This window comes from Micrasema longulum, unplaced genomic scaffold (genome assembly GCF_059751315.1).
Source record: "Micrasema longulum isolate JH-2025_06_02 unplaced genomic scaffold, ASM5975131v1 h1tg001779l, whole genome shotgun sequence".
Lineage (NCBI taxonomy): Eukaryota > Metazoa > Arthropoda > Insecta > Trichoptera > Brachycentridae > Micrasema > Micrasema longulum.
The window spans coordinates 31,594-52,949 of record NW_028278954.1 but is presented as its reverse complement, the minus strand read 5'-3'; the positions used below and the strand labels follow the sequence as shown (position 1 = coordinate 52,949).

Here is a 21,356-nt window from a genome sequence, read left to right as displayed (position 1 = left end):
ATGGTCGGCATGTTTGCCTACCATGCAAGAGGTTTCTGGAATGGAATATTTCATAGTCCTCGGACTGGCACCTAAAGTAGGTAGAAGTGGTGAAGACTGTTCATTTTATCTTCGTGTAACAAAAAATACTCTGATAAAACAAATAAAGATACCCTGCAGTTGGAAAGGAAATAATCTAAATAAAATAATGTAGTTTTATTTAATATTATAATTTTTATACCTAGAACAGATTATGTTTTGGTTTTTATGTAACTGGTTAGAAATTTCCTGCGCTGAGCTAGAACAAATAACAAGGTTTTTCAAAGTTGACAGTAAGTTTGTAAAACCTTGTCAAATTTCAAGTCATAGTCCGAGGGAAGTGACAGCACTTCAATAAATAATAGTGTCTACCAAATTTGGATGGCAGTCGGCGATCAAATCGGAACTACACTCTGTTTAAGGCCTCGTTTTGTTCCTTGGTGACAGAGTTGAGTTTCTTGGCGTCGGTCATCTCTTGTCTCTTCTTCATCATCTGCCTTCGCACGCGGTGGCTGTGGCGGTACTTCCCCCGCACCAGGTACACTATGAGGGACACCACAAGGAGAAGGCCCACAATGATGCAGACCAGGATGGTAATGAACAGGGTCCCGCTCCCCATGACGATGTTTACTCCGGATTCTGCATTGGTGGACTGCATTAGCTGGGAAAGTATGTATTTGAATTAATCAACTGATTTAGCAATTTTAACTTTTCATGCTAAATTATTATGAAATATTTATAGGAGTACTCTCTCGAAACTTCGGTAGTGTAATTCTTTAACCCTTCCCTTACTGTGCCAAAAACATCCTCGCGTTACGATGCTGTGTAATGACTAAACGTGCTAAAAATAAGAGATTTTAAATCGGATAAATGGAATATATATTTAAAGTTGAAGTCAAAAGTGATCGAAATTAAATCAATTTGCTAAACACACAAAAAAACAATCTCATGGTCGCAGCACAGGCGAAAGAACCGCCCCTAACGAAATCTAGAAAGCTACTCACTAGCTGACTGGCGTCTGGCAAAAATAGTGGCAACTTTGATGTTCGCGCGTGTGACACGTAAAATTGTCTCTCTCGCTCCCATATATACCTGTAATATTGAGAGTGAGATGTAAAGAGTGTGTGAGACAATGATATATTCGGTACTCTTTTACTTCATACATCGCGATGTGCGACACATTGGTAAACTCTCTATTGTTTTGGCGATTTATCTTTGATTGGTGATAAAATGCTTTTTCTGTTCCTAATAAGCATGAATTATTTAATAAATATATATTTCAACCGATACGTAAATGTATTACGGCGGAATACCGAAAATCTTATCCCAGAATTTATTATTTTTATAGACATATTAAAGTTATTAGATGCAATGTGTACTACCTACACATCACTGGGAAGGGAGAGTTCAATTAAATAAACTGAAAAGTAATACCTACTGTCAATAATAAATTAATTACTATGATTGTAATTCCAACTATAGAAATCCACTGATAATTGTGATAGTGGATAGTTAGTGGAATTTTAGATTGAAAATGATTTTGTCAAATTTGATTACATAAAAACGCCACAACGTAAACTGAATTGAATAATATATGGTCTACAAAATAACATTATCATGTAAATATTCTGTATCGACCAGAGAATATCAGTTATAGCTGTGGCTTTTCTAGTAATAAAATATCAAATTTCAAAAAATTCTTAGTTTTTAAAATGTTTTTGAGATGTCTGGGTTTAATGTTCAATCAATATAAATATTTTTACTTGATATTTTTTATCAAATATGACCATGTCTGATCATCATTAAATCATGCTCGATCATTAAAATTATTTTTAAAGAGCCCAGTTATTTGAGGAATTCGGGGTTTTAGGTATAATTCAATTGTATATTTATATAATTAAAATGTATATAAAGGTAAATTCTTCTGCCAAATCCCAAAAGTAGCTTTCCCACACTACCAGTTGACTCCTGTCAAACTGGAGAATGGGTCATGGGGTCTACTCCAAACTTTGAATTTGGGCAAAGAACTTTCAGGTTTTTAAGACCCAAAATATTGTATAATGTGTTGCCCGAACTTTGTAAAACCATAACCCGGATTCAATTCAATAAATTTGTAAAAAAATTGGTATGTGAAGAAGAAGAAGTCAGAAGAATTACTTGAACATATTGATAAACAACAGTATAGCTTATTAAACTTGTATAATACAGTAGTAGGCAGTCAGGTACTATTATTATTTTGCACTGCATATAAAAATCACACAATCCTAAATAATAATAATTATTAATAGCTGTTTGATGTTTGCAGCTTAAAAGTACTATTCTGATTGATGAAAAGTCACATTAAAAAATACAGTTTAATAAGACAGAGAAAATCTACCACAAGGTAGAGGCTTACAACATAGTTAGAAGAATGTTCCAGTCCTTGATCTCCTTTACAGAGTGCATTCTCTCCTCGCTTGTACCAATGCACGAGGCGGAGGCCTTGTAGAGCTCGTGGGTACTGGCATCTAAAAATGTACATTTATGAGCTTTCAACTTTGTGATTTTTCTGTAGTGGTCCACTTTTTACTAAAGTTTTTTTACATTGTTTAATGGGGAAATATCACAGATAAAACTATATGAAATGGATTTAGAAAAATTAATTGTTCTTTCAAAATCAATGTGGATATTGTGGAGAAATCTTTTCATGCATAACTTTTAAAATAAAATTGTTAAAAAATATGTCTCCACAAAAACGCAACATGATTGGCCTTGCAATTGTGACGTCAATATTCGTGACAATTTTCTATTTAAATTTAAATGGTAACAAACAAAGTTCAAAATTTTAGTGAATCGTGACATATTGAGCGTGGCCAATGGAAATGAACCGTTTTTGCGGGAACTAAAAATGATATACTTTTTATGCTACTAAAAAGTAAAAAGTAAAAATTTTTTTTAGTCGACAGTATTTCATAGACCCTTATCAATTTGAAATTGTTAAAAAAAGGTGATATATCCCTATTGCGAATCTCAACATAGGTAGAATGCGATGCAGCTAAGTTACAAGAGACAGAGTCTGTGGAAGGAATGACAGGCTAAGCCGGATGTGATCTTTTGATTTGAGAGTTTGAAAAGTAAGAAATACTGCAACTGTCTAAATCTTTTAATAAATTTTAAATATTGAAATATTAAAAAAAACAGTAGAAAACAATTGAAATTGGAACCATTACAACACCAAATGAACACACTTTATGCGGGAAAGGTAGTTCTAGCCGCGCGCCCGACTGGTGCTTATCGGCGGGAAGGGTAGAAATACCCGCTACGCCAGCACCACTTTTAAAGGCGGGAAAGGTAGATCTACTCGATTATTTCCTCTGAGTATTTTACTTCTATGCTTTAAGATTCCAAATTACACACACATAAATACAAAGTAAGATAAGTTGTCATTTCATTTCCGTACACATACTTTTGCACAGGTCTCATGAGAAACGTAAGCTTGTGGAGAAGATTGATAAATTATATTTGTCTTCTTTTTTGGATTGGTGAACAGAATGGCGAAATTTTCGGATTGTGTTTTTTTACAATAATGAGTTGTTTGTTCGTCGTTTTGCGACAAATACCTATATATTTTATTGTCATATTTTTTTGCAATAATTTAAATTCAATTTAATAATTTATTTTGCTCATTTTATATAAATATGTATTTAGTTGGTGTTTACATGTAATTGATCAAAAATAAGTAGTGTCTATTTTTTTTATTGTTTCAATATTTATGTGTATTATGTATTATTTTCATTGTTTGTAAACCAAATAAATAAATAAATAAGCAATATATGGTGAGTGTGTATTCAAAATTTCATTAAAAATGTTTCATTGAAATGATAATTTAGGAGATTTTTATAAAAAAGTAATTATTTAATTTTTTGCCTATTTTTGTCCGCAGTGTTAACCTGTTATATTGTAGTGATGCCCGCATAAAATGTGTCAAAAGTTGCTTGTTTTTAAATTGTTACCATTATAAAAAAGCCATAATAACAACAATGCTTTTAATTACTTTCTACTGTTTTTTTAACAAGTCCTTTAGTACCTCAACTCGTGTAGGTAGATGGGGTGCTCAGTGTAAAGCTTTTTGAGAAGTCGGTCCAGCATCCACTGCAGGGAACATTCACAATCCCACGGATTGTTTTGTAAGTTCACTCCCCGCGTCATACTGTCCCAGTCCGCTACGTTCTCAGACAAACTTGTGAGGTTATTGTTACTGAGATCTAGCTGAAATCCAAATCATCAATTGATAAGAATACTAGAAATGTAATTGTTTTTTAAAATATTTAAGATCCATGCATATATTATAAGAATAAAAAGACTATTGTTATCTTATATTCTACAGGCCTTAGACCCCCTTATGTCTGTCTCGTAGTTGGTTAGCATGATGAAGTGTGTTTGACTATCATGCATGAGGTCCGTTACAAACAAAATATTTATTAGAAAGGGTGCTTTTTCACTGCAATATTTCATAGTCCTTAGACTGCCATCACCGATGCATAGATGGATATAAGTTAATGTTAATAATGATGAAGTCATTAGTCATGATGATAACATTATTTAATACTTACATGGCACAGTTTAATCCCTTGAAAGGAGTTTTCATGAACAATATGCAAACTCTGACAGTTTGAGATACTCAGATCCACACAGATTGAGGATAACTCCTCAGTTAGGTCCGGGCTAGTTTTTCCTCGAACTTTAACAAAAGACGATGCATCTATACTGCTCACTTCACTCAGGAAGTTTGCTGAGATCATCTTCAACTCTATTTCACTCGGGAAAATGAGTTTCTTCATGGGGTTTCCGTCGACGATGAAAATGTCGAGAGAAGGGAATGTGGCAGTACTCAGAACTGCCGGAACGTTTTGGAAATGGTTGTAGGAGATGTCCAGAATATGTAGTTCTGGGAGTGGCCGAGTTATCTCCATAGATGACAGCATATTGCCCGATATGTTCATTACCTGAAAGAATTATAAGATTATGTTTGTTATTATTTTGATTATTTTGTTGTAAATTTTCTAGTTATTGAGTTTTATCTTTTAGGAATTTTGTTAGTTTAGTTAGGTATATGTTTATTTTTACAAGTTATTCTTGTACATATATATTTTTTGTCTATTGTTTGTGTCTATACTGTTATTCCTTTCTGTTTGTGTTGTTCTTATGTTTATTGTAAATAAATTTATCTTGTTTTTGGTTGATGTTATCATGTTTTGGTAAAAGGCCCTAAAAAAGGAGAAAAAAATAATTATGAAACTAAAATTTATCTATTTATTTACGGACTTATTCAGTCCATTTACTTACAACTGACACATTAGAGAAATAATTTTTAGTTATCATACAGGAAGTCCAAAGTCAGTATTTGAAGGTTTGTTTCGCAGTTTTGTAAAGTGGTAAATACAGAAGCGGTAAATGTTGAATTTATAACAGAAAACTATGCTTATTTTACTTTGATTCTCATTTTTGAGAGTTCTATAATGAAGATCTTAACAAGTATTAGACCTTCTTTGAACATATTATTTTGTATTTATTTATTTTGAATATTATTTTGTAATATAAGGGTCTCCATGGGCATAAAAAGATGCCCTTTATGGAAACCTGCTTTGCAATTCTGTAGAATACGGCAAATTATTATTAAACATTTCGAGAACAAGTAAATAATATAATATAAATACTTGTACATCTGAGGTTCTTCCCACATTATGTTTTATTTATTCAACAAATCATTCTTACTTGTAGTGAATTGAGCGAGATTGATTTTTCATTGTAAATCTCTGTCAATTGGTTCTTGGAGAAGTCCAGCTCCTGCAGACTATCGGGGAGCTGCGGCCAGGACGTGATGGAGTTGTGGCGCAGGGACAAGCGCAGCAGGGAGGAGGGCAGGGAGCTCAGCCCCGCCAGACTGTTGTGGGCGAGGAGCAACTCTTTCAGGGAAGAGCAGTCGCTGAAGGTGTCATCTTCGATTGAGGCTATTGTGTTGTCGGACAAATCTAAATACTCCCTGAAGAAATAAAATATATATTTGGGATACATCTCATTCATAATTCTTAATGGTGGATAGGAAACTGCATTGGTACACCATCACAGTAGGCTCTATTGTTTGTAATTTTAAAGGAGAGAATCTGACCAGCCTTACACTTTGTAGTATCTCTACGTATAATTAGAAATGTTTATGTTCGCTTTGCAGAAATTAACATTGACAGACTGTTTTGTTTATTCATAAAGCAATTAGATTAATTAAAAAACTGCTTATATTATATTATATTTTAATATTATGTACCTATCTGTTTCAAATGTATTTTGATACTGTATTTCTATAAGTTGCATTTTTTTCCATTTTATTTATTTATCTCCTTTTTTATGTTTAATATCTTATATAGCATTTTCTCTCATATACAGCATAATCTATATTTAAGGAATAACTCGCTAAGCCTCTATTCTAGAGGCTTGTCAGTAGGTTGGAAAGAGAGGGTATGGAAGTTATGGATAATACACCACAGCACCCAGACCAATTGAGAAAACATCTATGTTGGATTTTTATCTTGCAACTGGCGGGAATCAAACCTGCAATGCCAGTTCCACAGTTGACCGATTAACCATATGTGCTACAGCCTCTCAAAACTTTATATTATGTATTTTTCTAAACCTTCTATTTTTCTTAAATACTGCACATTAGTTTATTTCGACATACTGCGTTTCTTGAATTGCATATTATGTATGTATTTATTTATATTTCATATAATTTATATGAATGTAAAAGTGTATGAATGTGTTTATGGGCTTAACATTTTATGAAAATAAATCTCAATAAGGCTATCAATTTTTTTATATTTTTATTTAATATTTGCATTTTTATGATTTTCCCAAATATTCTAATTTTGGGGGCATTTTCCACAAGTTGTAAATAACTCACTATTTGAAAATGATAATCAAGTTACGGTCGAGCGGGGTTCGAAACTCAGACCTCTGATCCGTGAGTATGCAACACTACCTCAGGACCACAACTAGGTTCACATTCAAGTTAACGTTCCTGACACTATGTGGAGGTAGTTTTACTGTTGTGTATATATAGCTGTGTAATTATTAAAATATAAGAACATTTAGTAACATTAAAACCAAAAGTTGATTATTTTCCTACAACTCATACTATAAATTAATAGATTGAAATTTTGTTAAAATTTACCACTTTATTTTTTAATTAAATTTAATACACACTACTTAGTTTCCGCAAAACAAAAAAATATGTGTGAGTTTAGGGAGAGCAGATATGTACAAAATAAGACTATGAAGAAGACAGAGGTTTTTGGCGAAATTAGTTGGTTATTCAATATAATTAAAAACTGAAGTGGTACATAAACAACATAATAAATTTATTTTAATTTATCGATTAATAATATCCCACAAAGTTTGTTAGTTATTGTTTTAAACATTATATTATAAATATCGATATAATATGATTGAGAGGCAAATATCAGTCTAGGAAAATAATGAAATGTTATAGGGAAAAAATCAAGAATTGTCAGCCTCGTGGTGTAATGGCCAGCGCGTTTGCTTACCATGCATTTGGTCTCGGGTTTGATTCCCGATATGGTTGATATAAAATACTGATTTCAAAGGGTGTTTTCATACTAGAATATTTCATAGTCCCTAGACTGGTACCTGAAGTGTAAAAGTGATCATCTTACCTTCATGTAACAATAAAATTATCAAGATACACTGCAATTACTGTACCAATGCAGGGCCCTATGCACTATTAGGTGCGGAAAGGGAATGATACGGAAAAAATACTTAAAATGTTGATTATTTATATCACCCTATCAGGAATCGAATCTAGGATATCATGCATGGTAGCTAGATGCACTAATCACTACGCCACGAGGCTGACAAATCTACTTAGATACTCGTATAAAGAAAAGAATGCATAAACTTACAATTTATGTGCCTGTTGAAATGCAGTCTTTGTTACAACTGTCACCTTGTTCAAACTCAACTGTAAGAACTTGAGATTTCTCAGTATATAGGCAGGGTCTGCTGGTTGTCCAAAGTTCAACTCGAATAATCGGTTCTCACTCAAGTCCAATTCTTGAAGAGAGGGGAGGTTCGAGAGAGCTTCAACGGGGATCTGTAATTATTTCACAGATTTGTTTCAATACTAACAAGTGGTAGAAGTATTGGCGTATTACAATATTTCAGTGAAACAAATGGTAAAATGTATTTATTTATATCATTATCATCCCACCACCAGGCACTGCATTTTAAACCAAATACAACATATTTCGGTCCTCTGTTACATGAAGGTGAGGTGGTTTAAAATCAATATTTTATATTCACCCTGCCAGGAACTAGACCCAGCATCTCGAGAATAGTAGAAGAAAAAATAAATTAGTCCTAACTATCCAAGTTTACTACTCAGAACACTCGGGATATCGAAAACAGTGAGGCTAGTAAAAAATTAAATTCAATTATTGTGATCTTATCGAGAATCGAATTCAGAACTTCTGCAAAAAGCAAAAAAAAAAATCACTGAACGTCCTCATTCAATACCCACCTTAGTTAGCTTGTTTCCTCTGAGAATTAAAGTCTCGAGGTTTGTCAACTCCACGAAGTCCAGCGGGTTAAAGTCACTGAGCTTGTTGTAGGAGAAGTCGAGTTCCCGGAGGGCGGCGAGCCCCTGGAAGATGTCGGGGGTGACCTCGGCCAGCGAGTTGTGCGCGAGGCGCAGCTGCTGCAGCCCCGCGACGTCCCCGAAGGCCCTCGGCCAGATGCCGCGGATGGCGTTGTTGCTGAAGCTTAGGAACACCACGCGGTCGTTGCGAGCCAACCTAAAACATTCCAATCAGTCGGTCACAGGAAAAATGCCTCAAATTTTATTTTTTTTATTTGAAATTTATTTATTTATTATTACATTCATTTTAGAAAAATAATGTATAATATTTTATTTATTATGTTGTTGATAATTATATTTTTTACGCCTTTTGTTTAGTTTTGTCTGGTAGTTTATTGTATAATTTCAGTCCCCAATTTATTAGTCTTAATTGTCCTTGTTTTGTTTTGGAATGTTGTACTTTGTGATATTGTTCTGATATTCTCGTATTGTGTCTATGTTTATTATAATTTTTTTCATGTTTTAGTTATTTGCCTACAATGATATCAGTGGCTAACTTATGAATAAATTTCAAACTTCCTTCTCGAAAAAGTTATTTATCTCTGTTTAATATCAGTTTAAAATTTCTCTGTGTCCAGGCAGATGAAGTATACAGCTGTGAGTGAAATAGAACCAGCACCCTAGGCAAAGATTTTCGACTCGATAGCTGTAGGAGATAAGTCCGCCTCATTGTGGAGTAGTTGGCGCGTTCGCCTACCATTATTGCATGAGGTCCCAGGTTCGATTCCTGGGAGGATGAACGATATATCAATAATGGTTTTAAAGGTCGTTTTTATTTAAAGCAATTAACCGCTAAGATTTTATTTTAGAGACTTGTCAGCAGGTGGGAAGGAGAGGATATGGAAGGAAGATTTAAAAATACACCACAACACCTTAAGGCAATATGCTCGCCCTTATATATGATATATAAAGTGTTATATAAATAAAAACCCAGACCAATTAGGAAAAAAATATTTCTTTTTTTTCTTGCAATTGGCGGGATTCGAACCTGCGACGCCAGTTTGACAGTTGATTGTCTAACCGCCTACGCCACGGCGTCTGTCAAACTGCAATGTTTAACTGTTCCTGGACTGGCACTTGAAGCGTAAGACTGATCATCTAACCTTCATATAGCATATATGATCGAAATACGCCGCATTTGATTTACCAATGTCCTATGCACCACTGGGTGCGGAAAAGGATATTATGATAATATTACCCACAAAAATACGCAGTTTAATGCGAGACGCGTTTCGTTTTACAATAGGAAATAGGAAGGCATCGGAAAACTCGAACATTTTATTTTATGTTTTAAAAACCGTAAGCGAGCTTTTATATTTTGGAAAATATACACAAGTAAGTTTAAACGTCTAAACTCAAAGTAAAGAAATACAAACGAAAATTTAATCATACAAATAAAATCGCAAAAAACAATAATGAGACTTTTAACACAATATGGATAAATAGTAAATGACTCTACAAATTATTCTACCATCTAATCTTCCCTAAATATTCTAATTTTGCGGCCATCTTGAACTGGTAAGAAAATAGGAATCAAGTTGTAGTAGAGCGAAATTCGAATCTCAGGCCACCGATCTGCGAGTTCACAGCATTAGCTACAATACCCGATTCAAAACGTTTTGTTTTTCTAAAATGCCCCTAATCTCATAATATAATTCTATAATAAAAATGCACCTAATTTAAAACGATAATATTTATTAATATTTATGTACAAAGTGATTTTCGATTTGCTACATTTTATTATTTGTGATATTATAGAAATTTCTGACCGATTTCCTTCTAGAATCTAATAGACCCTTTTGTCCGGAAAATAAGAAATGTTTCGTTTTTCATATATTATTGTTACTGTGTGAGCATGATTAACACGGTGTCATTTTTACATCAAGTATTGAAATATAATCATTGAGCTGAATTTGTGGCATAACGTTCTTCTTCTTCGTTTTTTTCCTGGCCTTTTCACTTCTCAATTCGGGTGTTCTGGCCAGTGTCGAGTATTTTTGTTTTTTACATATATACACATGTTTTAGTAATATAATATGTACAAGTTAGTATGTTAGTATTAAATATAATATATACATATAATAATAAAACATATTTACAACTTTACACCATTTACAACTAGATATTTACATAAGATTTTATATACACGTTTATTGGGTGGGGACAGGAGAGTTAGAATATGAATAGGGAATGGGATATTAATATCAGAGAGGTCGGATAGGAAATCAGGATAACAATCATTTATGGGGCATCCAAGAAAAATATGGTTTAAATCTTCCTCATCTAGCTGACATTCGCAAATGGCAGAGTCCCGGACATGGATTCTGAACAGGTGAGAACCATTGCAGCAGTGCCCAATGCGCATTCTGCATATGGAGGATGTTTCAAACTTGTTCAGAATCACTTTGGAAAACCAAGGTTTTTCTGATACATTTGGTTTCAGTTTGAAAAGATGTTTACCCTTGGCTTGGGAGGAGGCTACCCAATATTCTTGCCATGTGCGAAGTTGCTTCTCCTTCGTCATAACAAGGAGATCACCTAGTGGTAGTAAATTACTATAGGCAGGATCCCCGGAGTGGACCGCCTCCTTTGCTAACGCGTCCACTTTTTCGTTCCCGGGAATACCACAATGGCTAGGGATCCAGGACATAACAATACTCTTATTGGATGCCTCTGATAAAGATAGAAGAAATCGAGTTTCCACGCAGAGCTCATCCTCGGGATAAGAGGATGGAGGGGATTTGATTTTTTGTAAGGCACTCAGGGAATCCGACAGGATAAGAAACTTGCTATATTGTGAGCTTAAAGCGTATTTGACAGCTTCTCGGATTGCAATACATTCCGCTGTAAATACGGAAGCTTTCTTGTGCAATTTGTACAACTTTTGATAGTCGTCGTCTTCACAATATATGGCCGCACCCGTGTGGGTTGGCGAATCTGACCGAGATCCATCAGTGTAGATAATTCTCCAACCTATCCATCTTGACGACCGAATACGGTTAAATGTACACCGGGGCTGTAGGTGGCTTTCAACTCCAAATGTGAGTTCAATATTTGGGGCGTATATAGAAACTTTAAATGGAAAACGATAAAGGGGAAGAAGGTCTTTAGGGTTGATGTTAAATTCAAAAGATTTGTAAAAAATAAAGCTGTTGACAAGTAAAGGGAGCGGTTTATGGGACCAGAAAGATGATGACGTCACACTATCAGAGAGTGATTTTACTTTTTTGAGGAGCAGGTTACTCTTTTGGACGGAGCATTTTAGCAAAAACCTATCCGCCAAATATTGTCTTCTCATTCCGAGTGGGGCATCAGAGGCCTCTACCTGTAAAGCGTTAATTGGAGAGGACTTCATTGCTCCGATGACTAGTCTCAGACTTTGGGATTGAATCCGGTCGAGTCTTTGGAGATTCTTTTTTGAACATGGTTCTAAAAGGAACGAGGCATAATCGAGATGGCTCCGGATATACGCAGTATAAAAAAGTCTCTGTATAAAAGGGTGGCTTCCCCACCATACTCGCGAGACTGCTCTTAACGTATTCAATCCGGCTTGACACTTGTTTACTATATGATTTATGTATGAGTTCCATGTAAGATGAGTGTCCAGAATTACTCCCAAGAACTTAATCTGGGTCGTAAAAGGGACTATCTCATCTCCATGCTGAATTTTTATGGTTGGGATTTTTCGCTGTCTACAGAAGGTTATGGCATTACTTTTACCAGTCGACAGGTCTAAACCATGATCCACTAACCAATTCCTGATATTTCTCATACCTAAATTTAGTACATTTTCCAGATTCTTTGGGTCCTTCCCATATGCATACATGAAGAAGTCGTCCGCGTACTGAAGCAAACTTGTCTCTGAGGGAACAATTCCGCTGATGTCATGCGTATAGATATTGAAGAGAATCGGGCTCAAGACAGAACCCTGAGGTAGTCCCTTGCTCAACTCTCTCTCCACCACAGCATGACCGCGAACACTGATTTCTACCTTTCTGGAGAGAATCAAGTTTGCTATAAAAGAAGTGAGCTTTCGCGGGATTCCAATTCGTAGCATTTTAGCTTCCAGAATATGTATTATAACATTATCATATGCTCCACTTATGTCCAGACAGACACCGATTAGGAATTCTTTATTTGTCAGAGCGGCTCTGATATCGGATGTCAGAACCGATACGCTTTCAATAGTGCTCTTTCTTTTCCTAAATCCAAATTGAGACTCTGGGAGAATTTTCGAGCTCTCCACAAACCAGTCCAAGCGTTGTCTCACCATATGTTCCGCAACTTTCAACAGTGTGGAGGAGAGGGCTATGGGGCGGTAGGAAGTACCAAAATTTGGGTCCTTGTTAGGTTTAAGGATAGGAATGATGGATTGGGTTTTCCATGAAGGGGGAATGTTACCTGATTCAAAGATCATATTGATCAGTGATAGGATGTAGGAGAGGGTAAGGTCACTGTTATGTTGTATGAAGCTATATAAGATACCGTCGATCCCTGGAGCTGAGTCCTTAAGCCGTGTCAGAACAGTCTTCAGTTCATCTGAACTAAAGCTATGATCCAACCAGCCTCTATCAGTAAACTGGTACCAATAGGGAGACTCATTCCAGTTATTAGCAGTCTGCGGGGCTAACTTGTTGGCGAACTCCTCAACCCACCCAAGAGACTCAGGACGTCTCACAGGTGGAGTGAAAGAACCTCTAAATCTGCGTATCATGCTCCAAACGATCGATATTGGCACATCTCGCGATAAAGAGCAACAAAAGTTTTTCCATCCTTCCCTTTTCTTGTTTCTTAACAGGCGTTTTGTTTTGGCTTCTGCTTGTTTGAAAATCAATAGATTTTTCAGGCTCATGTTTAAAGAGTAGACTTTGGCTAGTCTTTTCCTTTTTAAAACTGCATCCGCACATTCGCTATCCCACCATGGGGCGGGAGGAGGTTTACTTTTGTTATTTCCTTGCTTTATAGGGACATGTCTGTCTGCTGCTTCGACAATGTATGATGATAATGCTTCATAGCATTTCATTACATTTTCTTTCGTCGGAATGGGCAGCTCGTTCACTTTGAGTTCAATGTCATCAGAGAAGTTCTTCCACTTAACTCTTTCCGTAATGTATCTCGGTCTTCGCCTTCCCCCAGGGGATAGGCCACTTTGGCAATGTCTATAGCTGAACATGATGTCGACTAATATGGGATAGTGGTCACTACCAAGAGTGTCTTCCTTGATGGACCAATGCAGTGATGATGTTATTCCAGCGCTGGAGATTGATAAATCTACAGCACTGGGTCGTTGGTTTGGGAGTTGGAGACGAGTTGGGGAACCATCATTAAGAACACACATGTTCACCTCATCTAAAAGATCAATAATGTCTCTTCCTATTCTGTCGCATGTCGGAGCGCCCCACAGGGAGTGATGAGCATTAAAATCTCCAAGAACAAGGAACGGGGGAGTTAATTTTTGGAACATAGAGAGGAGCATTGACTTTGAAGGTTTATTGGATGGGGAAATATAGATGGATAGGATAGTCAAGTCATTAACCTTTGCAGCCGTCACTTGAAAAGGGCAACCTGCAGGCTTGACGTTGACCGGGGTAAAGGGAAGGGAGTTTTTGATGAGAAGGGCAGACCCACCCCTCCCATCATCGCGATCATCCCGGAGACAATGGAACCCCCGGAACCTGGCATTAGATCCCGGGATCATCCACGTCTCCGAAATGGCCGCGAGAGAGATAGATTCTTCTTGCAGGGTATGAAGAAGATCTTCTTTTTTATTAAGGAGGCTATGGGCGTTCCACTGTAGAATCCTCATCGGAGGAGTCATTGTGGGTATGTAAAATTGAATTGATATGTTGAAGTTGGTGGGCAACGTTGGACGGTATTTCAGGATTATTCTGAAGGAGTGAGAGAAGTAGATTTAGGAGTGTGGAGATTAATGATGTATTGGGTGATGAACCTGTGCTGGGGATAGCACCTCCATTGGACACAAATGGAAGTTGTCCATTCGGGAAAAAAAGGAGGGAGGAATCAGGTTTGGGAGTATTGGATTTGGAAGGAAGTTTTCCTGATTTCGACTTCCTCTCCACTGATTTCTGGAAAGACACTAACGGGTTAGGTTTAACAGGGTCTTTGGGTCTTTGGGGAATTGGCGCTTTGGAAGCGATTTCTGCATATGAAACCGTTGCTCTTCCATACATCTTAGAAGCCTCAACATACGAGATGCTTTTATCGGCCATTGTATGCTTGATGTTCTGTTGCCTTTTCAGTTCTGGACATATCTTGCTGATGGCTGAATGATTTCCAGAGCAGTTTAGGCATTTTTGCGCATTCTCCGCTACAGTGCAGGTCTCCCCATTATGTGGAGAGCTACATTTGTAGCAGCGTGCGGAAGATCTGCAGATGGTTTTTGTGTGCCCGAATTTACAGCACTTGTAGCACTGGATAGTCGGAAACACGTAGAGCTCTACGGGGAGTGAGACATTGAACATTGAGATGTGGGATGGGAGTGCCTTGGAGTCGAAAGTCAGGACAACCGTGCGGGAAGGTTTCCATTCGACTACGTCACCTGTTCTCGATCGATAATTCAGTCGTCGGGCCTTTATTACTTTACCAAACCCGTGGGGTACCTCAGCATTCTCCACTATGTCCTGTTCGGACCAGTGTGAGGGAATACCTTTGGTTACACCCTGTTTCGTAACCTGGAAAGTAGGTACAAATGCGTTATATTTCGCTGTTTTCAGAATTTCTGATTTGACAAACGAATTGGCTTCGTTCGCTGTCTTAAACTCCACAGACACTCGGTTACGGCCGACAGATTTAATTCCGTTCCAGACCGTCCGGATATTATTCTTATGGAGGAAGCGACCAAAGTCAATATCGTAAAGGTTGGTTGGGGTGTCGCAATCTACCTGGAATTTGGTGACATGTACGATGAACGGAGCTCGGTCCATTCCGTTGTACATGCGGGATTGTGTTTTGTTTGGAGGTGTGGGAGTTGGAGTTACTATGATTGTATCCTGCGATGTGGTTGGGGTTGCAGAAACAATTGGTCGTGAGCTGGGAGATTTATGAGGAAGGACGCGGTCTGAGTCAGAACTCGACTTCCTTGGTTTTATTAACCTTTGTTTTTTGGCCCTTGAGACCACAGTTACGAATTCAGTGGCGTCCGGAACAGATTCCATTGTGCCACCAGACGAGTCAGAACTTGACCCGTCTGGAGGATCTGGAGGTTTTTCTATTTCGTTCATCTTTCTAAGACCAAATAGAACTTAGAAGAAAAAAAAATACAATAAAATATGCAAGGTAAAAATAATATATCTGATTGTATTGTTACCTGAGTGGAAGGTTATGGATAAACTAACATACAAATTAAATAAACTAATTAATACTTATATTAATTATTCACAACACTAAATAAAATTATTTTGACACGGATTACACTAAATTAATACGTTATTATTTACAAATCACTTTTATAAATGCGAAAAATACACGACAAATGACAAACACATCCGCCACCTTTTGTTAGTCATAGACAATCCTCGTGGCATAACGTTACTTGTAACGTAATTGATTTATTGTCTTTCCAAATAATAACCGAAAATTTCAGTAGGTAGGTACTTAATAAATAGCAATTTTGATAAAAATCGCGTCTAGGGAGGTATCTATCTACATTGTATTTCCCAATATCATTCTAATAAGAACAATAGTTTTAGGTACATGATTTTGAAAATCAAACGACCGATTGATGTATTTTTCACTAAAAAACTCTTTCAAATATATATACGTAGTATTAAAAAAGGTTTTTATTGTTTATCTTCGAAATATTATGCTTTGACAGGACGTTAATACGTCATTTCTAGATTTCCGGCACGCTAAAGCTAGGGTTTCCTAGGACAGCGGTGCCCGTATCTTTACGGCCGTAGTGAACGGTGATGCGGTGGACAGCCGTCGTAGAGGTTGCTAGAGAGTGGTTTTATTTTTTAACGGTGTTGTCAACACCGTTTTCCTAGGAAACAACTCTCTAGTCACCGTTACGACGGCTGTCCACCGCATCACCGTGCACTACGGCCGTAAAGATACGGGCATCGCTGTCCTAGGAAACCCTAGCTTAAGGAAATGTCAATCTATAGCGGGAAATTTAAAAGCGTTTCTATTCCGTGATTTTAAAAATAATTTGACTCCGGCCTCGGTTCTTTTATCAGCCGAAATGTTCTGTTTGGCCGTTGATATTTTTTCAAAACTGCATAGTAAGGAAAAAAACTAGTCACGACAATGTAACAAACCAAATATTTACGATATTACTATAAGTTACTCATGTTCTCACTCGTTATTGCCTTAAAATGACGTTCATTAAAAAAAAAGTTAACTAACGGACATAACCATTAAAATATCTTTAATAAATATTATCTCGGCGGCCTCTGCGGTGTACTTAATGGCTGAGACACATGCCTCACCCACGGACCGGAATCCTAAAACTACAAATTCTTATGTTTTGTCCTAATTCACCACTGTGATAGGGCTTTTTGGGCTGTTGTGGTACAAAAAAATAATTATTTATCTATTTGACAATAAACATAGGAAATAAGGAAGTTCAGTGTCTATTTTTATTTGTTAAAAGACAATTTAAATTAAGCCAAAAATATATTTTTAAATTTTTTATGCATCTTATTATCAGCGTTATGATTTTTTAAAGTTGCGTATTTCTGAAATTACTCCGCGTGTGGCGTCTCAAGTTGGTTTTCTTCCGCTTCTTTTCGATCAGTTCCGCCGATTGGTCCGTTGTCTTACGGTAAACCGATAATCTTTCACGCACGGCCTTATCATCGGTTGATTCATATGAGCTAGTGACGTCGTTCGAAGTAGTTAATTTTTATTGAAATATTTTTTTTTCGTGCATCTTCAAGAAACTTTGCCGTATAATTTAATGCTCTAATTTTTACCGCGCGGAAGAAAACATTTTTCGTAGTCTATTTCCCGTGGGGCTGAAGTTCCTCGTTTCTGTTTTTTTTTCTAAATCGATCAAATAGAAAAATGGTCGATAGGTTGAGGTTTTATTTGCTCGATAGCTACGCTGATCGTCTCAAAAGACATGTAAAGAGTAAATAAATAAATCATGTATTACAATGCAGCCTTTCCAGCTAACTGGTAAATATTAGTTGTAACCGTTTTTTTTGTGAATGTGAGCATTTTCGACGACTCCTTCTGTCCAAATTTATTATAAAAGAATGAAGAAGAATACACAATTGACTAAATTGTTTTTTTGTTGTGTCGCCTCGTTCTCTTCATTTGAAAAAACGGACACAACTTGTGTTAATTGCTTTACTTTTCTTGTTCTATATAAAAATCCCGAATACTTGTTAAATACCCCTACAAACTATTAACACTATTACACACCTGTTTCATTAAACAGAAATTATTGTTAGTATATAAGGAAACTTTGTAAATATTTAAGTCAGTTTGATAATGTTTTGACTAGACAAAACGCGTCACATACTCATATATTTTTTTAAAAAAGCAGAATTAAATCCAATAAATGTGTTTTATTTTGAATACCTGACCAATTTTAAATATGAAATTCTACCAATTATCATGCATACACAATAAAAAACTTATGAATTTTAATTTGTGCTCCTAAAAACACATGTTTAGTATTTTCGCTTAGTTCTTAGTAATTACAAAAATGTTCTTACTTTTGTACAGTAGTCAAACCGAGTCCCTCGAAGGATACGATGACTTTGTCTGCCGGTCTGTCTGGCCACTCCACCTTGTCCAGGGCGGGGAACTCCTCGCTCAGATCTCTCCCGCAGGAAATCGTCAAGTCCTCGTCACTCGCATTGCACTCGCAAATATCGCAGATGTCTACCGGACCGACCTGCTCCCGAGCTTGACATCTGGCTCCGGAAAATACAAGAAAAACACACAACACCGCACAGAAATTGCCCGTTCCCGAAACGGAGCCGAAGTTTCCCGACGATTTTCCGCTCATTTTATTTTGTAAACCTGATATTTTTCTACTGCAACAGAATATGTATGATTCAGTTAGTTGTATGATGAGCACTCCCCTCTGATAACAGGTGAATTTATCGTAGAATATATCATAAAATCGAGCGGTTATCTTTTATGTTATCATTCTTGAATAGGCTTTTCGCCGGAGGGCGTAAGGCGTAGCTAACAAATAAGTTTAGCGTGAAATTTTAAACGTGAATCATGTTATTAAACAAATATTTACTCGTTATTTCCACTGTAAAAATTGTATTTCTGACTGTAATTGCACGATCTACGCGGTATTAGATCATTTGAAAAATATAGCACATGCCTTAGGAAAACAATGGCGTATGGTTTGAGAAATTAAAATATAACGATATTATTTAAACATACGACTTAAACGAATTTTACAACGTAATATCTACTGAAACAATCGTCTCTGCACGGCGAGCAAAACTCAACTGGTGATATCAGTTTAGTAAATTACTTACCTACGTTTGTAATATTATAAGGTCGTGTATATATTTCTCAAGCTAGAGCTAGGTAATGCATTCTTTAGTAAGGTCCATCCATAGTTTTGAAAACATTCCGCACTCGCCTAATACAATCTCACCTCTAATGTAAATAGGCATGATAATCTCAGCACGGTCCTTTGATAAAGACATTCATGATTATCGATAATGCCTGTATTGCTTATCAAAGACGTTTGGGGAAAGTGACGCTAGACGATTAGACGAACTGCAATGTAATTTATTAGGGTCTTAGTAAAAACTATCAAATATGTACCTACTTATATTAATGACATTAAATAACATTGATATTTTTGTTTCGTATCTGTAATAATTTGTTATTTATCGGTTTCAAAATATTTGAATTTTTTGGAAAGGTTGTTTCCAATAAAAGTCTGAAAATTTTCAAAAATTTTACAACGTTAAAAAAATATCGATTCTAGGATTATTTTGTAACTGTGTAAAAAGTTCTAGAAAAATGTTTTAAAAAAACTGTTATAATTACTTATTAAATCCATCCATCCTAATATTGTAAATGCGAAAAAATGTTTATTTGTTTGTTTGTGTTTCCTTCACGTCTCAACGGGGCGACCGATTGACATAATTTTTGGCATAGGGATAGTCGGAGAAGTGAGGAGTGAAATAGGATACTTATTTTTAATCCCGAATTTATAAAAAATACAACGATTTTTTTTATTATGATATCAGCAATGACCAACATTAGTTGAAAATGAGTAGGCGGTAAGGTGGGATGTCAAAAAGAATAATTTTGAAATGAATTATTAAAATGTCTTTCAAAATTGACTTGCTTTTTCTATGGACAGTTTGGTTTGCTTTTCATTTTGGTTTTGTAGTAGGAGAACTGGCAATAGATACTAGCTACTTTCTATCTCGAAAAATTGTATTATTTCATCGGGAAAATACTTATTAACTAATTTGTATTGTGAATAGAATAACAACACTATAGATAGGTACGTGGTGCAGTTGGTAAGACAGCTAACTGCAAGAAAAAAAACCAAGAAATATATTTTTTCAATTGGGCAGGGTGTTGTGGCATATTTCTTATAACTTCCTTCCATATCATATTTCCCACCTGCTGACAAGCTTCTAAAGGGGCTTAGCGGGTTATTCCTTTTAAACAAATATTTAAAAATTTGTATTTTAATCTAACCCCACCTAAGAAGTAAAAAAATAACTTTATTGGCAAACCACTACAGTTAATTTATTTCACATTGTCACTCAAGTAATTTATTTTTAACTAAAAAGTAGTAACAACTTAAATACTATTATTTCATTTCGTTAAAATAAAAGTTTTTATTATTAAGAACATTAAAAATAAAAAGAGAATAATTAAAGTCATGGCAAATTCTTAACATTTTATGACTGATAAAAAATAATTTAAAAATGGGATAGTGGATGGCTAATAGTTTTAATCGAAATGTTCACATATGTAGATGTATGTTATAATCTGCCGTGTCTGGGGAGAATGAAGAATACAGTTCTGTGTGTGGATGTGAATAGAATCAGAACCCTGGACGAGTGTTTTCGATGCGACTCTGTTTAAAATCGAGTGGAGATTGGTCAGCCTCGTGGTGTTAGTTAGTTTGCCTTCCACGCTTGGTTCGACTCTAGATGAGGTCGGCGAGAAATATCAATCGAGTAGGTGGGTTTAGAGCATTAAGTGCCCTACGCACCGTCTGGTCCAGATAAAAAGGCAGGCAGGTATTAGGATTAGGTATCTAGAATGTTATTTTGTCTAAAAAGGTTTATACACTTTCAAGAGACTGAAAATGAAATAATATCTTATTTTCAATGCTTTTTCGTGAGAGGGCTTTTGAAAATCATCCTATCAGCACCCAGTGGTGCATAGGGCACTGTACACCGAGTGCAGCTTATTGTGAATTATTTATATTTGAAAGTAAATTGATCAGCCTGACGCTTCAGGTGCTAGTTCAAGAACGATGAAATAAAATCACATTTTAAATTCATATTTCCAGTATCAGTGCTGCAGAGCAGCGTTTATTTAATAATTTAAAATACATATAACAATTTGTTACCCACTAAGTCTAAGGACTTTTCGGTGGGACACTTTTTTTTATGACAAGTTTATTTTACATTATTTTATTTTTATAATTACGAATTTAATTATAAACAGGCACTAT

The 21,356-nt window shown here is 35.9% G+C and overlaps 1 protein-coding gene across 1 annotated transcript; it reads right to left on the bottom strand.

Annotated features, from left to right (window-relative positions):
* Positions 1-294: 294 nt before the first annotated feature.
* Positions 295-18,832, bottom strand: LOC148274009 (uncharacterized). The gene is made up of 8 exons (XM_088237752.1): positions 18,391-18,832; positions 8,588-8,861; positions 7,971-8,161; positions 5,773-6,040; positions 4,611-5,003; positions 4,085-4,266; positions 2,414-2,525; positions 295-679 (listed from the first exon to the last, which is right to left on the bottom strand). The coding sequence occupies exons 1-8, from the start codon at positions 18,684-18,686 to the stop codon at positions 425-427; spliced, it is 1,971 nt and encodes a 656-aa protein (XP_088093878.1). The 5' UTR covers positions 18,687-18,832; the 3' UTR covers positions 295-424.
* Positions 18,833-21,356: the final 2,524 nt, after the last annotated feature.